Source organism: Equus quagga, chromosome 15 (genome assembly GCF_021613505.1).
Source record: "Equus quagga isolate Etosha38 chromosome 15, UCLA_HA_Equagga_1.0, whole genome shotgun sequence".
NCBI lineage: Eukaryota > Metazoa > Chordata > Mammalia > Perissodactyla > Equidae > Equus > Equus quagga.
The window spans coordinates 88231198-88254461 of record NC_060281.1 but is presented as its reverse complement, the minus strand read 5'-3'; the positions used below and the strand labels follow the sequence as shown (position 1 = coordinate 88254461).

Here is a 23264-nt window from a genome sequence, read left to right as displayed (position 1 = left end):
ATTAGAATCACCTGCAGGGCTTGTTAAACCACAGATTGCTGAGCCCCATCCCTTCAAGTTTCTGATGCAGTAGGTCTGGACTGGGGCTGGAAATTTTGCGCGTCTAACAAGATCCCCTGTCTTGGTGATCCTACTGGTGTGGGCAGCACACTTTGAGAGCCCCATCCTGGAAGAATAAGGGAAGGAGAGAGAATGATTGATTTTTACAGTGCCTCCTTTAAGCCAAGTGTGGGGCCAGGCATTTCATTCACTTTATCTTATTTTGTGTTCACAACAGTCTGTGAGGTAGGTATCATTCTCATCTTTATTTTATGGATGAGAAGACTGAGGACCAGAGCAGTGATGTGATCTGCCCAAGGTCCCAGAGCCAAACATGACTGACATCCACAGGACAGAAGGGGAAGCCACAGCACCACACTTCCCTGAAGGGGCACAGTGGGGTCAGAGCCCCCTACCCATCTCACTGTAAATTCATGAACAGCATGTGCACCTCTGCATCACACTCGTATTTTAGATTCCTCCCTCATCCTCTGGGGACTCAGTCTCTAATCTGAATAGGGATCTTGATTCCCTTCATAAAGTAGCTTTCCATTGGGGAAGCTTGGAAAGGTTTAATCTTTGACCCTTGCCATCTCTCAGGGATCATAGTTCCTGGCTGGGGACAGAAGAGAAGGTAGGGCTCATATATTCAGAATATTTTATTTCTGAGACTCTGTTAATATTTAGACACAGGCCTTGCTCCAGAGTCATCATAATCTCTGTTTACGTCAGCTCACGTCCTCCATGGACAATGGGTGCCTTTCATTCATTATCTTCATGAACATCTCTTTTTGCCCCAAGAACCAAAAGGGCAGGAAATCAGGAAATAACTGCCAAAGCTGGCATTTCCCCACAGGTTGTTGGCACAAAGGGCAGATGAGGTCTTCTGTCAGCATTTATAGGTCAAGAAGACTGGAGACCGACCCTCCCAGCAATTCAGATGGGCTCATCCTTGGGATCCTCAACAACTCAGGGCCCTTACCCAAAGGACCTGATCGATATGTACAATCTCTCCCCCATGCTGGCCCCCTTTTAGTACCCCTCAAGTACCCCAAGCTTCTCCTTGCCTCAGGCCTTTGACCATTCTGTTCCTTCTGCTTGGATTGTTCTTCCCCCAATCTTCACGTGGATGCCTCCCTCTGGTCCTTTAGGTCTCAATCTAAATGCTCAATCCTCAGAAACGCTTTCCCTGATTCTCTTAGGTAGATTAAGAAAGACCCCTCTCCATCCCTCCCACCCTTGACTCAAATACATTTCCTGCTTAACACTTACCAATATTTGTAATTTTAGATATATTTTGTAAGAATGTGTGTGTCACACACACACACACACACAAATATATGCCAGCACCTAACACAGAATATGGCACATAGTAGGTCATCAACATGTAGATGTAGAATGAAAGAAGAGAAATGCATAAATAGATAAATTATCAAATTCACAGTTTAAGGAGGAGGATCTGGAGATGAGATACAATAATAATGATGATGATGATGATGATAAGAAGAATAGCCAACTTGGGTGGTACTAACTATATACTGTTCTAAGAGATTCACACGTATTAAGTAAATTAATCCTCAAAACAACTCTGTGAGACAGGTGCTATGATCTCTATTTTTCAACTGAGGAAACTGAGGCACAGAGAGATTAAGTAACTCACCCAAGGCCACAAAACTAGGAATGAGTGAAGCTGAGGTTCAAACCATGGCAGCCTGGCTCCAGAGTCCATGCTCTTAACCCCAACTCTAAAACACCTCCCTAATACAAAATTAACCCAAAAAGACACATATGGCTGCAGCTGACTTAAAATGTGTCGTGCCAATGGTAGACAGGAAAGGCCCAGAAACATTTCTAACATGAATAATCCAAGGACTTCATCTTAACCAGTCATTTCAGCACTCTTCTGACTTCAACCAACTAGAAATATTGAGCATAATTTACTTTCTCCTTTCTCTGCCTGCAGAAGTGCTAATGTGTTAGAAAATACTAGGAAGAAAGCCAGAGGGAAAGGAGCAGGCAGGAACTTAGGTACAAGCTAGATGACAGGAACTTGGCTACATACCAATCAACTGATGCCTAGGAACACACAGAATACATGGATGGGGTGGTGAGTGGCTACACATTAATCAGAGAAACTCCTCAGAGGAGACTAAGCCATGAAGAATGGGAGGGAAATGGCCCCACCAAAAAGAAATAGAGAAAAGAATGAGGGGGAGAGGGAGAAAGGAGGAGAGCAGAGAGGAGGAAGAGGAGAAGGAGGAAGGAGAGAAGAAAGAGGAGGAAGAAGGAAGAGGAAAGGGAGGAGACGAGGAGAGGGAATGGGTCGTTTAAGAGCAAGGCAGCAACTGGCATACTAAGCAAAAAAAACTCTCACCAGAAAGGAGATACACATCTAAGGGAACTGCCAAGTTTTGCAAAATCTTGACTCAAACTGAGAAAAACCAAATGTTTGAGATAGTGAAGAAGCATGGCAACCCCAGACTTCACCAAGGAGTCTAATATGGGCTGTAATTGGGCACTCTGATTGAGCCCAGGCTTGCTTTCCCGGTTTTACTACCATGAGTCTGAAAAAGAAACCTAAAGAAAAAAAATTTTCTCTGTACCTAGAAATAAGAAAAATGGACCACTGCTGGAGGCAGGCTTTTACTCAGACCCAGCACCCTCCTAACCTCCTGAACTCTTACCACTACCTACACTGTGAGGACACTGCAGAATAACAGATTGACGTCCCAGGTGACATCAACAAGGCAGTGTAGCATGAGGGTCTAGGGACATGTCCCTCTTCTCCCTCCCATTTCTTTAATTCAGCACGTATTTGTCAAGTGCCTACTAGATGCAAGGCCCTGTACTAGATGTTAGAAGAGATTTTTTAAAAAAGATTAAGAAAAACACAGACTCAGCCCTCATCACTGGACACTGGGATAAAGGAGAGCACAGATAGATACATGCAGGTGGAAAGCAATCAGAGCAGGAAGAGAGGGCCAATGGACCTGACGGTCACTTTCACCCAGGCTGTGCATCTTCCGTCTGACTTCTTTCTAAGCCTTGCTCCCTTGGGGAGCTCTCTGCCTCTCCTGTGTCCATTCACCCAGTTCACGTTCTTCCTCTCTCATTCATGAGTTCCCACTGAGGTCTCAGGCCTGCCAGGCTTTTCCAGGACTCCCGTGGGCCACTCTGGTAGCATCCTAAGTGGCTGAACTTTGATCTGATCATTGGGTTTTAGAGACTTAAAGATAAAATCAGAAGATTTTACTCAAGATAGCTTGAGAAGTATGAGAAGCTGCCCTCTTTCCTCGGGGAAAATTTCTATCAGGGTCTCTGGTCAGCCCTAAAAAAGAATTTCTTGGTTTTCAGATAAACCTTTAGACCATACCCATTGGTCTCATAAATTTCCGTCTCAAAGGATAAGGAGAAAGAGATCTGAATAACCGGAAGAACAGAGAGAGTCCTAGCTCTGTCATTATCTTGTGTGAACTTGGGCAACCCATGGGGTTAATCATCATTCTTGCTGGATCACTGAAGATTCAATCAGATAAGTGATGTGATAGTCCTGCAAAAGATTCCAGCTGAAAAAAGGAGAAGAAGACCTAAACCTGAGAGTTTACTGTGTGACAGGCACTGTTCTGAGATTGTATGTATCCTCACAACAACCTTGGGTAAGTACTGTTATCCCCATTATAGAGATAACAAATGTAAAGCAAAGAGATGTTTAGTAACTCAAATAGGGTTACACAGCTAGTAAGGGGCAGAGGCCGGATTCGAACCCAAGCAGCCCAACTCTAGAGACCAGGCCTGAACAAGGGGTCAACAAACTAGGGCCTCCAGGCCAAATCTGGCCCTCTGCCTGTTTCTGTAAAAAAAGTTTTATTGAAACACAGCCACACCCATCCATTTATGTATTGTCCACAGCTGATTTCATGCGACTACAACAGAGTTGAGTAGTTGTAACAAAGATCAGATAGCCTGTGAAGCCAAAAATACTTATTATCTGGCCCTTTACAGAGAAAGTTTGTCAACCCTTGCCCTAAACCACTATGATATACTCCTCTCTGATGATTCTCTAATATTAGAGAAAGGAAAGGAACTGTGGCTATTGAGAGAACACAGTGGTTCCATTTTCAAGACCCTCATTGGCGATGGACTGGCTAGCACGCCCACACTCATTTCGTCCTATTTCTTCCTTCCTCTGTGGTGTGGAATCTTAGAATTTTAGTTCTGGAAGAGCCTTTCAGATCCTCCATCTGACTGTCTCCCATTACAGAGGAGACTCTCTGAGGCTCCTAGAGGTTAATGATGTGCCCAATGTCACAAAACTGGGACAAGCCAAGTCCTTAGGTTCCTTGTGGGGTTCCCAGTTCCCACTCCTTTTGGAATGCTAACTTCTGCATTACAGGGGTTTGTGGAAGGGTTGGCTCAGCTCCATTGCACCCCGCTGCTCCCACAGAGCTAGCTCTGGCAGGTGTGACCAAACTCTACTCCAAAACAAGAGTCCTCCACTGGACGGTGTACCTGGGACCCTGCCTCCCTAAGTAATTTCTGCTACCACTAGCCAGGGAGTGGGGGATTTCCCCCTCAAACCTCACATTCCTGCTTTCTCATCTCCCATATCCCCAAATAATCATTACAACACAGCTCATAGGCAGCTGCTTGTTAAAGATGCCAAACCACGGTGCCATACAAAAGGGAATTCTGGGCCACCAAGCAACCCACAGTTATGAAAGGTATAGCTTCATGGTTTCACGTTACTCAGTTGGCTTGGCTTGCCTCCTCCATGACTCAGGCTTCTGGAGGCCTCTCTCCTGCCTACCTATGTAAGCTGACTCCTCTTGTAACCCAGCCCTGGAGTCCTGGCTCCTCCTCTCCAATTGTCGCTCACTTCTCTCCCCAGCCCAAGGCACAAACTATTTCCCTCTCTTGGCCTCATTAACCTTTTAGGAATGGAGTCTTTTTCCAGAGCTCCTGGATCTTCACCTGTTACAGGTAACAACTGCTCCTGTCAAAGTCCCCAAAGTCTCCAGGAATGCCCCCAACTGGCCTCTCCTCTGTCCAATCTCCTTTTAGACCTTACAAGCTCTGATTTCCTCCTGCTTTTCTCATTGGTGACTACTCAACCCTCCAGGCCTCAGGCGGATCAACCCAAGGTCAACACAAGTCCTCCCCTCCTAAAATCCATTACCACTCGCTTCCCAAAGCCTCTCTGGTGGCTCACTCCTCCTACAGCACAAAGAAAAGGGACTAAAGGAAGATGGAGGGAGTAAAGGGGCCCACTGGAGGGTTTCTGCTGCAGTCAACAGGCTGAGAGAAACGTCAGCTCTGAAGAGCCTGTGACCCTGTGATGTTCTACTGGGGCCAGCACATTTGAGAACTGATATTCCAGTTATGAACTTCCTGGTGGACAGGCCTGAAATGACTTTGTATTTTAATACAAAGGGAAATTTAGAAATGTTTGATACAGTTTAAACTATTTTCCAATTTTGGAAAGTACTGAGATTTGCATTTTCTTGCATGCCATGTTTTCCTTCAACTCTTTCTTTCAAGGGTGAATTGCAGTAGTGTTTTAAAACCATTTTAAATTTTAGAATGGAAATCATCATGCTTATTTTTCTTTTAAGTTAGCAGTTTTTTAAACTTTGTAAGTCAGCAGAATCTTGTTCTCAAACAAAATCTCGGCAGACTGTCCTTATATAAAATAAATAAAGGTTGAGTTGCTGAGAAGGAGGACGAGGGCAGCCCCAGAGCATTTCTGCAGCATCTAAGGGTCATAGTGAACACATTTTCAAAAACCGCTATTTTATAACCATACTTTACTGAGTCTAAAATACCAACTACATAGCACGATGAATGAAAAAACATTGCCATTTAAACTATAGCATGCCCCTGTTTGACTATAACACACAAGCCAATTTCAGAGATGTTAAAAAGGGGTCAATGTGTAGCTGGAATTGATGATTTACAGTAGTATAAATAAATATACATATAAATCATGTTCATTTATTCACACAGTCAATCTGAAAGTTAAATTAAGTGAAGCGGCCGCAACAGCATCACGGAAAGGCTAGCTTCCATTTACTGGGCACGACTGGGTGCTGTGCACCAGACAGACGCCAACAGGAGGTTCCTTGGTACTCCTGACCTTCCCTCCATTCCTTAACGTTCCCATTTATTGAGCACTTGCCAAGCACAGTGCTGAGTGCTGTACACGCATTTTCTCATTTAATGCCGACAAGAACCCTCAAGAGTAGGGATTATTCTCCCTTTTTATAGACGTAGAAATTGGAGCTCAGGGACATTCAGTAACTTGCTCAGAGTCACACAACTAGTAAATGGGGCAGGTCAGGTATGCTGACTTCAAAGCCCATGCTCATTCTGCCATAGAATCTTCTTGAATTAGAGCATTCTCAGAGTTGAGAGAAACCTAGAGATTGTTGTTTCCCCATTCAACAATCCCTCTTTCCAGCATCCCTAACAGATGGTGATGTTTTCAATAAATCTGACCAGAGGGATAAGAGTCTACCCAAACCAGTAATTATCAAACCTGCCTGATCCTCAAAAGCATCTGGGAAGCTTTTTAAAAATGCAGATTCCTAGGTCCCTCTTCCAAGGTTTTTTCATTTAGTAGGGCTAGAGTGAGGCCCAGGAATCTATATTTTCAGAAAGCACACCCAGGTGATTCTCACACATAGGCAGGTTTAGAAACCATGAATGTAATCTCATGAAGCCTTGGATGGAAACTACTGGAGGAAGAAAAGTCAAATTTCAGCCTCATCAAGGAAGCAGTGACTTCTGCATAAAAGAGTGATGCCATGTTTCTCTGCTGCTTATAATAATCCAACACTGAGACATGAGTAAGAAAAACACCACTCACAGGAAACCCCACATGAACCACTGAATCCTACCTGCTTTGGGTGGAGCTAATTCCTCTCATCAACCAACTCTCAGCCCAGTCTCAGACCTGGGCGCCATCAGGAAGACAGGCATTATCGCTGATTAAGATGTGATGTGTTCCCAGGCCTAGCCCAAAATGCATGTCTCCTAAGGGTGGTTCTGCCCTATGCCTCCCCCTCTTGCAGGTTTCTCCACCCCACCCCCCGAGATTAGAAGCTGAGGTCTTACCCCTAGTAAATCAGCCTTAGAAATTTTACATGAAGAGATATGAATTTCTTGTCATAGTGATGTGGAGAGGGAGAGACAAGGCGGCTGGGTGCAAACTGAGGCCAGACGAGCACTTGGCAGGTTTACTGTAGGGGGCACTGGAGCATTAAATGGGGTGGAGGGCGGGTTGTTTTCAAAACAACTAAAGTAAACTTCAAGGTCCTATTCAGTTCTCCAGTTCAGCAAATCTCAAATCCACTGAGATTTCATGACAGCCTTGGCTCTGAAATCTGTACAGCAGTACTGCCCAAGAGAACTTTCTATGATGATGGAAATGTTCTAGATCTGCACTGTTCAATATGTTAGCCACTATCCACATGTAGCTATTAAGCACTTGAAATATGACTAGCACGTCTGAGGAAAGAAATTTTTAATTTATCTAACTTTAATTTCAACTTAAATAGCCAGTGTGATTAGTGGCTATCATATTGCATAGTGCAGTTCTAGAGGGACCACCCCAGCCTTACCTTGAACTTTGTGATCAGAGCTGTCTATTCAATACCAGCTTTTAGGACAGCACCAAAATCAAAAGCATGAGAAGATAAAATGTATCAGGAGAGATCACCATGAGGGACCCACTATGGAAATCAGCATCTACCCAGTATTCTTGGCCACCTTAAAGATAAAGCAGAAATGACTTCAGGGATAACCCAAGCAACTATGAAGATTCCGGTTACTAAAATCCGTCCCAAAATAGCTGATCAAAGGCCAACTGCAGGAGGTGGCGTGATTTCCTCATAACTTCTCCCTGTGATATGTATATGACAGCGACAGTCTTTACTTTCTTGCTTCCTCCAATCAACTCATAGCTGTCACTGTTTTCTCATTGTATGTATGCTTCATTACCCACCTCTTTCACCAGCCTGTCTTGCTTGGATCTTAAGCCCAAGGAATTGCACAATTTGGTCAGTTTGGTCAACCAGTTGTTTCCGTGAGAACTCTGGATAGAAATGGTCATTGAACCGAACTGATAAACCAGCCAGAACCCTGTGCTGACAGGATGAAAGAGACCTCCCAGCTTCTCATCCCCCCATGCACATGTCCTTTGATTGGGATAGTGCTGCCCATGTACAAGGGTCAGGGGAAACACCTCTCAAATATACAAAATACAAAGTCTACCAAGACATGAGGAGAACTGTAATTGGGAACAGTAGAAGCCTCTTCCTCCATCCAGTCTACAGGCATCTATTGAGGGCCTCCTGAGTGTCAGGCACTGCATTAGGCTCCCGAGGTAGGACAGATAGTCTTCCGTGGGACTTAAAGTAGCAAAAAGGTAGCAAAAGAGCTACTGTTTATTGAGTTTCCACCCCATAAGTGGTCTCCACTTCTCATAACACTCTGGAAGGTAAATATTACCATCTCCACTTTGCAAAAGCTCAAGTTCGCCCAGACCACGTCGGTCCAGGTGGGTTTTTTTTTTTTGCCTCTCCATACTGCCCGCCTTGTGTAGTCTTTTCCTCTATTTATCCCTTAAAGGATTCCAAGCATTATTTATTTAAAGGCTATTTCCTTATCACAAGAGATTAAAGGGGCCCAGGAGACCTAGTGAGCAGGAGACCCACTATCAGGGATCTAAGGCAAGAGGGAAGAATCACCACCACCCAAAACCGAGAAGAAAATGGCCTCCTGTGGGGAATATCACAGTTAAGCAAATAGTATTTCAGAGAAAACTTACCGGCCACCACACCATATTTCGTCCTGCGAGGAAGAAGCCTCCAACAGTCCCACGGTTGGTGGAAAACATAGCCTGAGGAGGAAGAGGCAAAAATTTAATAGAAAACGGGAACAGAGTGACCTTGCCTGCCAACAGAATGTACCCACACACACCGTACCCACACTTTCTTCTATCTACTTCACTTTCCGAAACACTTCCCATTCCTTACTCCCCTGGAGCTCCAGTATACTCAGATGCCCTAGTGTTAGCTCTGCAATGAGCTTAAGGCATGGCTTTGAGCAAGTCACTCCTCCTACATCTGTTCATCTGATAAATAAAGGGAAAAGGAACTTTTTATGCCTTTTTTACAAGCATACTGAAGGTACCTAGGGAAATATCATGCTTTTTAAAAGCCTCATACAGTACATGAATTATATCTAAAACAAAAAGAAGAAAAATACTATAGTGCACAGCCTTGGTACTAAATATTACATAAAAGACTGAACATGAAACTCAACTCAAAACTTTCTTGGGATATAGGTAGGAGCTTGAGGTAAAAATTACTTTTCAATATATTATGAATACTGAGGAATGATTATGATGATGAAGACAGAAGAAGGAGAGGATTCTTTCTGACTAGGGTGTCAGGAAAGGCTTCACAGAGGGGGCAGTATTTTAGCAAGTCTTAAAGAAAGAGTGGGATTTATTAGTTGGAGAAAAGAAGGACAGGATACTTCAGACTGCATGAACAGCAGGAGCGATGACCCAGAAGTGGAACTTCACCGGTCTGGGGAGGGAAGGAACCGTGAACAGTATTACCTGGTGACCTGGCTGAGAGGTATAAATGGGGAGAGTAGTTAGAAGTGGGGGCTGACTACAGACCCTCAAATGCCAGGCTAAAAAGTATAGGCTTTATTCTATAGGCAGTAGGGAACCACCGAAGGCTTATGAGAAGAAGGACATATATTTTCAATAAATGACCACCAGCCCTTGGAATGTTGCCTCTGAACCTTGAGCTTATTCCTGGTCCAGCTCAGGCCCAGGTCCAGTCCTCTACCAAAAAACACGGACAGTATCTCTGCCCCCCCGCCTCCTTCCCCCTTCCTCTCTCTAACGATGGCCTTCCCTTAGCTGATGCTTACTAATCTCCCTGAAAATGCTAATGGCTGATAAAGGCTTAGCCCTGTCAGAGGTGTCTGTGTTTTCATAGGTGACCCCTGAGGGTGAAGAGCATCACTGGTCCAAAGGACTTAACCTCTGATGGTGACATTTCAGGCATTTAGAAACTCACCATTCATTCAGCAAACATGTCTGCTACAGAGAGCACACTGCTGGGTGCTCAGACAGCACAGATGTACTGGACTTAGTCCTTTAGGAAGCAGGGCCATTCACGCATCCAAACAATCAACAGAGATTTGCTGAGCACCCCTGTGTGCTAGGGAGTGCCAAGGAGAGTGTGGCTAGGATCTTTCTGGACTCTTGGCAGGGTCCTCCCTCCCATAGGACATACTCTGAGGATCTCTGTAGTGGTTTTTCTGGGAATAACAAGAGGACCAACAGACCCAAGGAGCAGACAAGGTAGCCAGGGCTGAAACAGAAATAAGTCCCAAGGACTCAGGCTCCAGCAGCTAGCCAGGGAGAGGCCATTCTGAAGGTCATTCTGAAGTTGAAGCAGGATGACACCCCCAGGAGGGTTGGAGGGACAGGAAAAGTGGGTTTGGAGCCCAGATACAACATTTCCAAATTGGTTTCAGAAATGAAGAGCTTGGAGGAAGAAGTGAGGACAGAGACTAGAGAGGGAAGCTGGATAATTCAGGAATGATGTCCGTGATGGACAAAAGGTGAGGAGAGGTGTGTCTACACTGGGCCTTTTCCTCTTCCGCATATTGATCCCCTCATCTCTGCAAGCCCAGACACTGCATACCCATCCTTCAAGGCCACTCAAATGCCACCTTCCTCCTGAAACCTCACCTGACACTCCGCGACGGAAGCTCCCTCCTCACCGATGGCCTCCTTCTGCGCCCCCCAACAAAATTATCCATCTCTCCTTTGAACAACCAGTGAACTTGGTCTATACCTCATTCACAGCCCTTACAAATTTTTTACTTTGCATTACCATATTACAAATTTTTTCCAGCTTTGTTAAGGTATATTTGACAAATAAAAATTATATACGTTTAAGGTATATATGTGATGTTTTCAAATACATATTCATTCTTTTATTGAAGTCACATTGGTTTATAGCATTGTGTAAATTTCAGGTGCACATCATTATATTTTTGGCTTCTGTTCTGTTAGACTGCATCGTGTTCTCTGCCGGGGGCTGGGGGTTGCCGGAAATAGATGTTGGTTAAAAGGTACAAAGTTTCCATTATGAGAGGAATAAAATCTAAAGATCTAATGTATGGCATGGTGACTGTAGTTCATAATACTGTATTGTTAAATTTGCTAAGAGAATAGATGTTAAGTGTTCTCATCACAAAAAGAAAAACTGTAACCATGTGAGGTGATGGAAATGTTAATCAGCTTGATTGTGGTAATCGTTTTACAAATTTTTAATCCCTCATAATAATGCTGAGTATAATGCCTTATGCATGGTGCACATTTAATAAAAAGTCAGATGAATGCGTTTCACAGTGCCCTCTGCCTCCACTTCTCGCCCATGTCCCACCCTGAACACTCCTGGAAATGAGCAGTACCCCTCCAGGCAGGCACTCTGCAGTCTGTCAGCAACACTCAATACGTGCTGTCTGAGGCATGCATTGCAGCTCATGTACCCTGCCTCCTCCTTCCCTGCTGTTCACACTCTACAAATAGAAAGACACTATCTCCATGAGCAAGGGATGCTCAGAAAAAAGGAAAGTTCCAGAGCCCACCTTGTGAACCAAGGCATTAAATTTGCCTGTCCACCCTGCAACTAGAAGAGAATGATTTCACAATTGTAAGCCGCAGAGGCAAAAGAAGCACAATTACTGACCCACATATTTTTTTCTCAACGGAATAAAAATATTGAGCAAAAGGAAGGCACTTCAGACCTTGGTTTGAAGCTTAAGAAACTGGGGATGTTGGGCCTGGAGAAGAGAAGACTCAGGTGTGGCATATCGTGTTCTGATATGTAAAGGGGGGACAGACTTGCTCAGTGTGGTCTGCATAAGGCACAACCAGACACAACGGGAGAAGCTCCGGGATGTCAGCTCTGAGCTCAGTACCAGGAAGAATTTCCTCACTACTGGAGCTGTCCAGAGATGGAAATCCACTGGGGAGAGTTTCTGCTGGAAGTATTCAAGTGAAGGCTGTTGACAACTTGTCAAGATGATTTTGTCAAGTGGTATAAAGATAAGACTCAAGCATAGGGTGAAGAGGGTTGAACTTGATAAACTTTAGGCCCTCACTTTATGAAAACATGTGAGGAATTCGGCACCAGCAGGACACTGTCACAGCAACGCAGGTCAGGGGAAAGACCTTGGAGAGGGTATTCCCAGAAAGGACAGTGTGTTAGGGAGGGAGAAAGGTAAGATAGTGGAAAGAGCATTGTCTTTGGTATCATGAGACCTGGGTTCTAGTCCAGCTCTGGTGCTGATGCATCTGAGTGACTTCCGGACACCATTTCTGATCCTAATCTGTAAAATGGGAAGGTTGGGCTATCCCATCAGCCATTCCTACTCAGGCATCCAATGATGCTCTTAGTGCAAAGATTACAGAAGGCAGGGTCAGTAAATTTTTCCTGTAAAGAAAAAGGACCAGATAATAAGTACTTTTAGGTTTTGTGGGATACATACAATCTCTGCCTCATGCTTTTCTTGTTTATTTTCTTTTTCACTACCCCTTAAAATTGTAAAAAACATTCTTAACTCGTGGGCCATACAAAAACAGGCTTGGGCCAGATTTGGCCATGGCCGTAGTTTAACAAGCCCTGGCATACAGGGTTTCAGATTAGCTTAATGAAATCTTCCAGAAAGAATAAAGTCATAGATTAGCCTAAAGGGAGATGAAACCCCTAAGAAGCAAACTGAGAGGCAGTGAATGAAAAATGGAAACAGACTCTGAAGAAGTTATAAACTCAATGCAAATGTGATTGGATGAGGCAGCATTAGAAAAGGGTGAAACAGAACAAAATAATGTTGGAAGAGATGGGGATGGTGACAGGCGGCCATTGGCTGTGGATGTTTTTTCTAAGTTGGGGAAGCCCAGTGAGCCTAGACCGTGTTCTCTGTGCAGCCCAGAGATCATGCAGAGGTCAGGATGCCTGACCCTGAACCAAGCCACTCTTGATGCTCCAATAGAAAAAAGAGGAATGTCAACTGGAAGAAATCCAGCCCCTTGAATGATCAGGGTGCAGAGGCACTGACTAATGGGGGAAGATTAAATCTAGACAAATACTAGCAGGCTCATTAAGTAGCATTTAACAGGACAAGTGATACTGATTCACAGATATTTGAAAAGTGTAAACACCATAATCGGCAAGGCTAGAATGAGATTGGATAAGGGTACAGAGATTATCAGCGATTGTCTGGGAAACAGGCAGTACAGCGCAGCTTGCAAATGATGGATTCACATCTCAGCTCCAGCACTTATAAGCTGGAGTGGGGCCGGGGGAGGAAGGCGGGCAAGGTGGCAAAGCTCCTGGTATTGTGGAAGAGTCCAGAGACCCGAGTCCCAGGAACGATCCATGAGTTGTAAGCTTAGGCAAACCACAACCGTACGAGGCTTCAGGTTCCTCTTCTGTAAAATGGGGACTAGCACTCCTGCCTTCTCTGTCTTGTGGCTTTTTGCGACGATGTCCTACCCAGCTGACCACTTTTGCCCGTTTTACTTAAAAGGACAAAAATAACTCAGGGCCTGGCTCATACCCTGGAGGGCAAATGATAATAGTATAAAAAAAGATTCCTAAAGTCCATAAAGAGCTTTCAAATTCATCTCTGCCCATCCTCACAACCTTGGGGAGTCATAAATATAGGTAAGATTGTACCTATTTCACACCTGAGTAAACTGAGGCTGAGGAGAATTACCCAAGGTCGCATGGCCGGAACCACGTCAAAGCCTGTACTAAACTCGAGAATCCCGGCTCCTGGTTGGACAATTTCCACTACATGTGGGAAGCTGAGAGTATTGAGAAAGAAGCAGCCACACCAATCTCTTGTGACACTTGAGGAAACTTTCAATCACATCTGGTTTCTACAATTCCTTAAAAAAACAAAAATGGACACTTCCTTTTACCCTTGAAAAAACTCTGTGGCCATGGAAGGGTTAATGTCCACTCTCCTCTCCACTAAGTCAAAAGAGTTCGATACAACCATCTGTTGGCACCGCAGCCTCCTGGCTGGTCACCCCAACAACAGCCTTTGAGAGTGGCTGGAATATTTGCACATTTAAAACATCTCTTCCAGTTGCTGGGTGTGCCAGAGTCTGTCATAAGTGAAATTTCCAAATTCCAGGCTGCTAAGAACAAGTTCCTCTGGTTTGGTGTGTCCCCAGAGTCCCAAAGGGGAGCCATAGGCATTTCCCTCTTCCCAGCACCAGGCCACGCTCCAGTCTTCCTCCTCCTCCTTCATGACCCAGCTTTCCCAACTCTAACTCGCTCCAGCCCCTGTGATCCCAGGACACAAGGCCTTCAGGTCAGCATTTCCCAGGAAGGGGACACCGGGCATTGCCCCCACCTTGGGCTGCCCCACAGCACCTGCAGCTGGCAGAGGCTTCTGCTTCTCCCATTCTACACTGTTTCTTTTCCATCCACAACTGGATGACAAAGAGGCGGGACAGTAGTCACCTCTTCAGGGCTCATCTCTCAAACCGGGGGACCCTCCCTGCAGCTCCAAGCTGGCCCTCTGCTGCCCCTCACACCCTGCCGCAGTCTCTGCACTCTCCCGCTCTCCTCTGCTTACAGGTCCGAGGTACCCTCCGTGGGCCTAGCTAGCCGGCTCCCTTCGGCGCCCCTCACACTTCTGCTTGTCGTTGCTTGCCCACCCCGCATCTCACACTGTGCCCCCTGAACTCCTCTCAAGCGCTTCCAAGTCATTTCCACTCTTATCCACAGACCCTTAAGCCCGCTCTCCCCTCCTCGCAGCTCACTGAGGCTCCCGGTCCTCCGTGCGCCCCCCTCGTCCCTCCCGGTAGCTCTCGCCCCCTCAGCCCGCGTCCCAGGAGCCCCACATACCCACAGCCCGACAGCCATCACCACCACGAAGTAGATGACGATGACAGAGATGTCGGCCGCATTACGGATGCGCTCATAGGACGCGAGGGGCGCGGCGGTGGTGGCGGTCCCGGGGCTCCAGGTGCTGCTGTCCATGGCGGCGGCGGCGATGCGTCCCTCCCGCCCAGGCCACTTGTTCCTTATACGGCCTCCTGGTTAATGATCAGCCCCGGGGGAGGGGACCCGCGAAGTCCGGACAGCTGGGCTGCGATGCGGGGCCCCTGCGCTGCGCCGTCGGGGGGCAGCTCCGGACGCAGAGCGCTGAACGAGGAGCACGCCGACCTGTTGGCGCGGCGGCCGCGGGCCAGCAGGTAAGGACTGTCCCGTGAGCGGGGAGGGGCCGGCCAGGGGGTGGTGCCCGCCTGGCACAAAGGCCCGCTGTGCTCCCGCAACGGGCACCCTGCCAGGCAGCCACGACAGCCAGGCCACACCCTGGACGGACGGAGCAGGGGCGGCTCCATTGAGGAACCAGGCTGCCTGGGGCCAGCGGCCTAGAGGCTTCAGGTCACTTGCCCTTGGACCAATCCCACTCCCAATCCACTCCCTCTGTGGACTTGGCTTCTCCGTGTGCAGAATGGGCTCAGGGCTGTTCTCAGGAATCAGCCAAGTTCTTGGTCTCCACGGAGAACACTCTGGGGAAGGCCTGAAGTTGTTGGATGTTGCCGGCAAAATTCAGCACCTTCCTCGAAAGGGCTCCAAATCACAGCTAGGTGGTAGGCAAGAATCCTTCCAAGGAGCTCGTCAGACCCCGACCCCTCCTAGGGACTCGGTGGCCCATCTGGAAACGCGTCTAAGCTGAAAGTTGGGGTTCAGAACAGAGAAGGCTGAGAGAGGAGGCCTGACTCACCCAAGGTCCCACAGTGAGCCAGTGCCAGAGGTGGCCCTGCAGCCTGGGCCAGCACAGACCCAGCTCAGGGAGGGTTAGGGGATGCGCTAGGGGGCTGGGGCCAGAGGCCACAGAACTGCTTTTGGAGAGGGGAGCCTTGTTTGAGTGATGAGGTGCAGGGAGGGGGAAGGACCACACAAACGCTGCTGGGAGGCTGTTCTGCCTCACGCCCTCCCTGCCCACCACCAGACAACCCTCCACAGCCCGAATGCCCCCAGCCTATTCCCTTTACACCCTGCTGCCTCTGAGGTCCAATCCCCTCCTGCCTCTTCAGTGCTGAGGTCTTGTCCATTTCCCCCCACCCATCCCAGGACTATAAACTGTAGTAAGGCTATGTCCAGGGCCGGTAATAATCCCTGCCCAGAGAGAGCGGGAATTCCTCTTCTGGGGAACCTGGAAGCAGGGGCTCTTTGCTGTGGATGCCTCCCAAGCCTTAGAGTTCAGCCGTTAGCCACAGCTTGGAGCAACTCGCCTTTCATCCATGACCATTCATTCCCACATCCAGCAAAGCATTTTCACCTGGCTCTGGGCCAAGCAGAGTCCCTGCCTTCAGGGAACTTCTGGTATGGTCTAGAAGTGAGCCCACCCACAGGAAAAAAGTTCAGCCCTGATCGCCCAGCTGCAGGCAGCCAGCCCGTGCCAAGTTCCAAAAGTGAAGTCTGTGGAAACAAGCAAACCCAAAAAGTGAGCAGGAGGGAGGACTGGAAGTGCTAAAGGACTTCAAAGAGGGACAGAGCTGTCCTTTGATCTTTCTAGGACAGCAGAACCTCAGTGGCCAGAGAAGGGAAGGGATGGCAGGCAGGGAGAGACCAAAAAAGTCCATTCATTCATTCATTCATTCATTCTTGCAACAAAAGAGCAGTTTCTCTTTTTTTTCTCAAGAGCATAGCAATTCATTGTTTTAATGCACTTTTATATACAGGGAGTTGTTTGTCATCTTTGCTCTGGTGAGTGTTGAGTCTGAAGTTTTCTTTTTGCTGTGAACACAGTGCTACCAAATTTGTCTTTTCCTGCAAAAGCTCTGCCTTAATGGGGTCCAATTTAGGGAGGCATGCTTTGCCCCGGTCCACGTTCTTTCCTCATAGAACATGCTGGTATCTCTATTCTTGAAAACTGAGGTGGAAAATAAAGGAACTCAGAATCTCTGGCAGCTCCCTGTTGTCCTTGTTACAGAAGTTGAAAGCATCAATTTTCATTTCATGCTTTGAATTGCTCGTAATATGGGTTTTTAGCGAGTCTTTGGTAGCAGATGAGCCAGAGCTCTGGAGCTGTTCACAAAAGGAGCCTCTAAGGAAAGCAAGAAATAGACTCTCGAGCTCCTGGGAGAGAAGCAAATGTGTGCTGGAGAATTGAGACCCAGATATATCGCTCTCCCAACACTGCCAAGTTGAGCTTCTCTCCGGCTTGCCAGACACCTTGTAAAATTAGTCTGATTGAGTGCTTCTGTAAGACGTCATGCAAAAAGTGAGATGGAGGGCGTGGGTAACATTCCAGTGACAGTAAAAGAGCAGCACGGTAAGGAGAGACTTTTGGGCCCAGGATATCTTATTGGGGAGTGACAAAATATGTCAAAAGGACTTTAACCACAACTTTGATAGCAAAGCAGTTACCCAGCAGATTAGGATAGAAACTCCCCGGGGAATTGACCATGTTATTCTTACGGTGTGTCTTCCTCAATGGGAAACCAGCAAGCCTTTGGAAAATTACAGCTTCTTGGCACTTTCTCCTCTGTAAAGACCAACATTAGCTACAGCAGATTTTGTACCTTATTACAGGCTGAGGAGAAACCTTCATTCCCCCATTCCAGAAGCTCCCCTGCACTGTTTGCATTTTCCAGCATGCAGAGTGAAGGTGTTGGAGCAAGCTGTTCCCTTTGCCAACCGGAGAGAAGGTGTTAAAACAAAAAAAAAGTCTGTTACTTGCCAGTTTGAAAATATGTATGTTCCAACATTTTGTCATTAAGAAAATGACTTGAGAAAATGTCATTAAGAAAACTACTTCTTAATAGTTGGAGATGGCTTTAATCTAGATGAGTTTTCAAAACAGCAGCTTCTATGTGCCAGGCCATGTGCGCCAACCCTGGGGATACAGCTGTGAACAAGACTCACAGGGTTCTTGCCCTCCCAGGGCTCCCAAGCCAGTGGAGGAGAGAGACCATCAACAAAGATGAGACAGATACCTATAAAATTGTGATATGCACTTTGAAAGAGAAGCACGGATACTCCAAACGGCTAGCAAGGATTTTGACCTGGGGATGAGATAAGGTTGAGGGAAGGCCCGGGGAAGGTCTAGTTTGAGCAGGGCCCTGAAAGAGAAGGAGTGAGCCAGTGGGAGTGGGACATACCAGGAGAGGGCACCCATGGAGGAGGGAGGGTGTCTACAGTGTATAGAGAGCGACCAGCTGGGGCTAAAAATAAACAAAAAGCATGTCATCAGCAAGTAATTCTCCACTGTGGACATCCCCAGGCTGCCTGAGACCCTTTTGCAATTTCTTTTCATCATTGGTCTCTTCTAAAAGTAAAATTTTAACCCACAAAAAGAGTATGGAGGTTCCTCAGAAAATTAAAAATAGAACTACCATATGATCCAGCAATCCACTTCTGGGTATGTATCCAAAGGAAATGAAATCAGTGTCTCAAAGACATATCAGCACTCTCATGTTCATTGAAACATCATTCACAATAGTGAAGATAGAGAAACAACTTAAGTGTCCATCGACAGATAAATGGATTGAAAAAATGTGATATATTTGTGATAAATGTGATATATATATATATACATACACACACAATGGAATATTATTTAGCCATAAAAAGAAGGCAATCCTGCCATTTGCGACACCATGGATGAACCTGGTGGACATTATGCTAAGTGAAATAAGCCAGGTATGGAACAACAAATGCTGTATGATCTTACTCATATGTGGAATCTAAAAAAATGGAACTCATAAACCAGAGAGTAGAACGGTGGTTGCCAGGGGCTGGGGGGTGGGGGAAATGGGGAGCTGCTGGTCAAGGGGTACAAACTTTCAGTTTTCAGATGAATAAGTTCTGGGAATCTAATGACAGCATGGTGATCATAGTTAACAATACTGTATGGTATACTTGAACATTGCTAAGTAAATGTTGTGTTCTCACCACAAAAAAAAAGACACCTGAAACGATAACTATGTGAGGTGATGGACATGTTAGTTAATTTGTGGTAATCATTTCACACTGTATTGGATATATTAAATCATCACGTTGTACATCTTTTTAAAAATCATGCTGTGCAACATAATTTTTTTAAAAAACTGATTTTCCTTGAACAGATGCTTCCAGGGGAACATGGTGTGATGTACTGCCTGCCCCCCACAGCTGGTCAGAGCTGCCAGGTCACTGCTCATTGGTAAGGATCCTGTTGGCCTCTCTCTGGCCCTCACTGGTACCAACCAAAACCAGGGTCTGATCACTAAAAGGGACCTTATCGCCAGAACCCCAGAGAAAGAAGAAAGCTGGCCAAACAGCCAGGCCGTGAGAGAACATGAGGCTGATGAGGAAAGACAGGTCTGAGAGCAAGGAGACCCCACCTGAGTCCACACAGGTTCACAATCCGTGATCAGTTTACCGTCCTAAGTTTGACAGGCCAGGCACCCACAGATGCACAGCTAAACCTGACTGTTAGGAGAAGAATAAATATTCCAATGACTCTGAGGTCGCTAAGCTAATATCTACAGATGGCAGGGGAGGGACCCAGGATTTGGACGGTAGTGACTCATCACCAAGTGGGTATTGTCCTGACTCCTCTTTTCTGCCTGCCTCCACACTACTCACCTGTCCAGATTCCACAGGAGTCCCACCTGCTCCTGCCACCCTGGGAACTCCTCCCCAGCAGGCCCCAAATATGCAGTGTCCACCTCTCACTGGCCAAACTGTGCTTCCTGGCAAGGGACCCTGTGGTGGGATGGCCAGCTCCTGAACTCTTGTCACACGGCAAAATCCACAGCCTAGCTGCAGGGGTGGTGAGTTTGGGGAGGTGCCTGGGGAAGGGACCCACATGACTAGCTTGAATCTCAGTTCAGTCATCAACCAGAGGCGGACCATGGACGCCTCACTTGACATCCATGATCTTCCCCTTTGAACATCTGTAAAATGATATAAACAAGTACTGTCTCACCGTATGAGATGATGACATGAAAGGAACTCGTGACAATGAGAAGGCGAAGGTGAGGGACTGAGAGTGCTGCTGGGGTTTCCTCTCCTTTTCCCTTTCCTTTTCCCTGTTGCAAGCTCAGGGGTAGAAAGCCCAGGGAAGCAGGCTGTTGATCAGTGTATTAGCTTCTTCGTGTGGCTGCCATGTCGACACCCAGGATCCGAACCAGTAAAACCCTGGGCTGTGGAAGCGGAGCGCGTGAACTTAATCACTCCCCAACCTGTTGGCTGGTCCCGAGGTTTTCATGAGTTTCATTCATTTGTTCAAGTCATTCGAGGAAAATGACAAGGTGAATTTATTTCACCATCCAAAGCATACTCTCTCCCATCTAATGACTGGTCCTTATAACTCTACATTGAGAAACTTCACTCATTCACTCATTCATTCATTCATTCAGAGTATCCACTCCATTCCAGGCACTGGGGTGTGTCTTGAATAAGACACAATCTCTGCAATGAACATGGGAATGCAGATATTACTTCAAGATACTTACTTCATTTCCTTAGGATATATACCCAGAAGTAGAATTGCTGGATCATATAGTAGTTCTATTTTTAATTTTTTGAGGACCCTCCATACTGCTTTCCATAGTGGTTGCACCAATTTACATTCCCACAAATAGTGCACAAGGGTTCCCTTTTCACTACATCCTCACCAACACTTGTTATCTCTTGTCTTTTTTGATGATAGCCATTCTAACAAGTATAACATGATATTTCACTGTGGTTTTGATTTGCATTTCCCTGACCGTCAGTGATGTTGAGCATCTTTTCATGTGCCTGTTGGTTCCTCATATATTGTATGAGTTCTTTATATTTTTTGGATATTAAAAAATGGATGTGTTAACTTGATTGTGGTAATCATTTTACAATGTATATATGTATAAATCATCACATTGTACACCCTAAATAGATACAATTTTGTCAATTACACCTCAATAAATTGAGGTGGGGAGAAAGAAAATACACACTAGCCAAAAAAGAAGACGACGCAATCTCTGCCTTGGGGCCCTGCTAGTCCATTAAGGAAAGTATACATCTGATACTCACGTGCTGTTCCCTATGCAAGCATGCTTTCACCCCGGCTCTTCACCTAACTCTCATAATCCTTAAACTCTTCTTAAATTTCTTTCAAGAGGCTTACTGACCTACACTCCACACCTAGCCTAAAAGCTGAGAACCCTATTCTCATCCTTCCTATGCTTGTCTCAATTTTCAATTCACATTTAGTTGTATAACTATGCATTTAATGTCTATAATCTCCACTAGACTATAAGCTTCATGAGGGTAGTGCCAGTGTCTCTTAGTCATCACTGTGCTTAGGGCTGGGGCTGGCATATAGTAGATGCTCAATAAATACTAGGTGGGTGAGTAAATGAATTAAATAATGAAGACAACAATTATAATGTGATAGATGCTCTGATGGTGAGGCAGAACATGTCTAACTTTGTCTCGCTAAGGGATATAGAGAGAGAGGCAAAATGAATAATCACTAAGAGGGGATATTTGCACTGAGTCTTTAGGGATAAGTAGGAGTTCCTGAGGCAACACAATTGGGGAAAGGTTTTGAGATGTGAGGGCACACAGGATGCATACTCAGGGAAGGGTAAGTGCTTGTGGTCTGCATGGCTGGGCAGAACAGCAGGAGATAAGGTCAGAGTTGTGGGCAGAAATTGGACCACAGGGGACCTCATGCAGCATACTAAGAATCCTGGAATCCATCCCATAGAAGACCGGGGAGCCAGAAAAGTAGGGGTTCCTGACTTTAAACTCATGGAGCCTCTCGAGGTGGGTTTTGAACATCCATGGACTCCCTAAAATTGCATACACAATCATGATCAGATTATTGTTTTCTTGGAGAGAGGGCCCATGGCTTTCATCAGATTCTCAGAAAGATCAGCAGCTCAAAAACAGGTTCCCTTCCCTGACCCACCTAACTACCAACCCCCCCCCCCCAGTCTGTGACTTTCATAGTACTCAGAACAAAATGTAAATATCCTGTTGACGTCTTTGCTTCTTTATTTAGTGCCTGTCTTCCTCACTAGAAGGCAAGCCCCACCTCTTTCTTCTTTGAGGGTCTATCTCCAGTGCCTGCCACACATGGCCTGGAACATATAGCACTCAATAAATATTTGTTGCCTAAGTAAATCTTAATGTAGGTATTTTTTTTAACTGTGTTAAAGTACACATAACATAAAATTTACCATCTTAACCATTTTAAAGTGTACAGTCAGTGGCATTAAATATATTCACATTGTTGTGCTACTTTCTTCTTGCAAAACTGAAACTCTGTAGCCATTAAACAATAACTTCCCATCCTCCCACCCTTACCCAGCCCATGGCAGCCACCATTCTACTTTCTGTCTCTATGACTTTACTCTAGGGACCTCATATAAGTAGAATCATATAGCATTTGTTCTTTTGTGACTGGCTTAGTTAACTTAGCATAATGTCCTCAAGGTTCATCCATGTTGTATCATGTGTCAGAATTTTCTTCCTTTTTTAAGGCCGAATAATTTCATTCTATGTATATGCCACATTTTGTTCATCCATTTATTCATAGATGGATTCTTGGGTTGCTTCCACCGTTTAGCCATTGCAAATAATGCTACTATGAACATGGATGTGTAAGTATTTTTTTAGTCCTTTTTGAAATAAAGAGTAGTCACAGGATGGTTAGGTGGATTAATGGATGGCTGGATATATAAATGATGGATAGACAAATGAAAGAGCTCTGGACTGAGAGTTAGGAGATCTGCTTCCTGTCCTGGCTGTGACACTTTCCATCTGCATGACACACCAGACATCAGAGATACTGTGAAGTAACAGTGACCCCATTATAACAATGGCAGTGGTATTGAGTTAAAGGAAATTTCAAAATATTCATAAAGATGAGTAACTCTGTGCTATTTCATGATCACACTTGGCATGCATCACGAAAGGATTATGTACTAGACCTTAATGTGTTGCTGACTAAGAAGAATAGGGTTTCCCAGAGTGTAACCCTGGGAAAGAAGGGAGTGATTCAAGTTGGGTAAAAACCACATTCAGTATCAAATATGGAACAATCATAACATCAGTCAAAACAGCAAAAACAGAGTCACTAAAAATTCAAGACCTTGAGCCACAGAGGATGCTGGCAGTGAATGG

At 45.7% G+C, this 23264-nt stretch overlaps 1 protein-coding gene across 1 annotated transcript in view; it reads right to left on the bottom strand.

The window, feature by feature from the left end:
• SLC5A1 (solute carrier family 5 member 1) overlaps positions 1-15323 on the bottom strand; it is a 62755-nt gene extending 47432 nt beyond the window's left edge. The window contains exons 1-2 of the mRNA XM_046639716.1: positions 15000-15323; positions 8867-8938 (exon numbers count right to left, since the gene is read on the bottom strand). Coding sequence (XP_046495672.1) covers positions 8867-8938; positions 15000-15134 — 207 coding nt within the window. The 5' untranslated portion in view covers positions 15135-15323. The remainder of the gene's footprint in view (positions 1-8866; positions 8939-14999) is intronic.
• Between the last annotated feature and the right edge of the window lie 7941 nt (positions 15324-23264).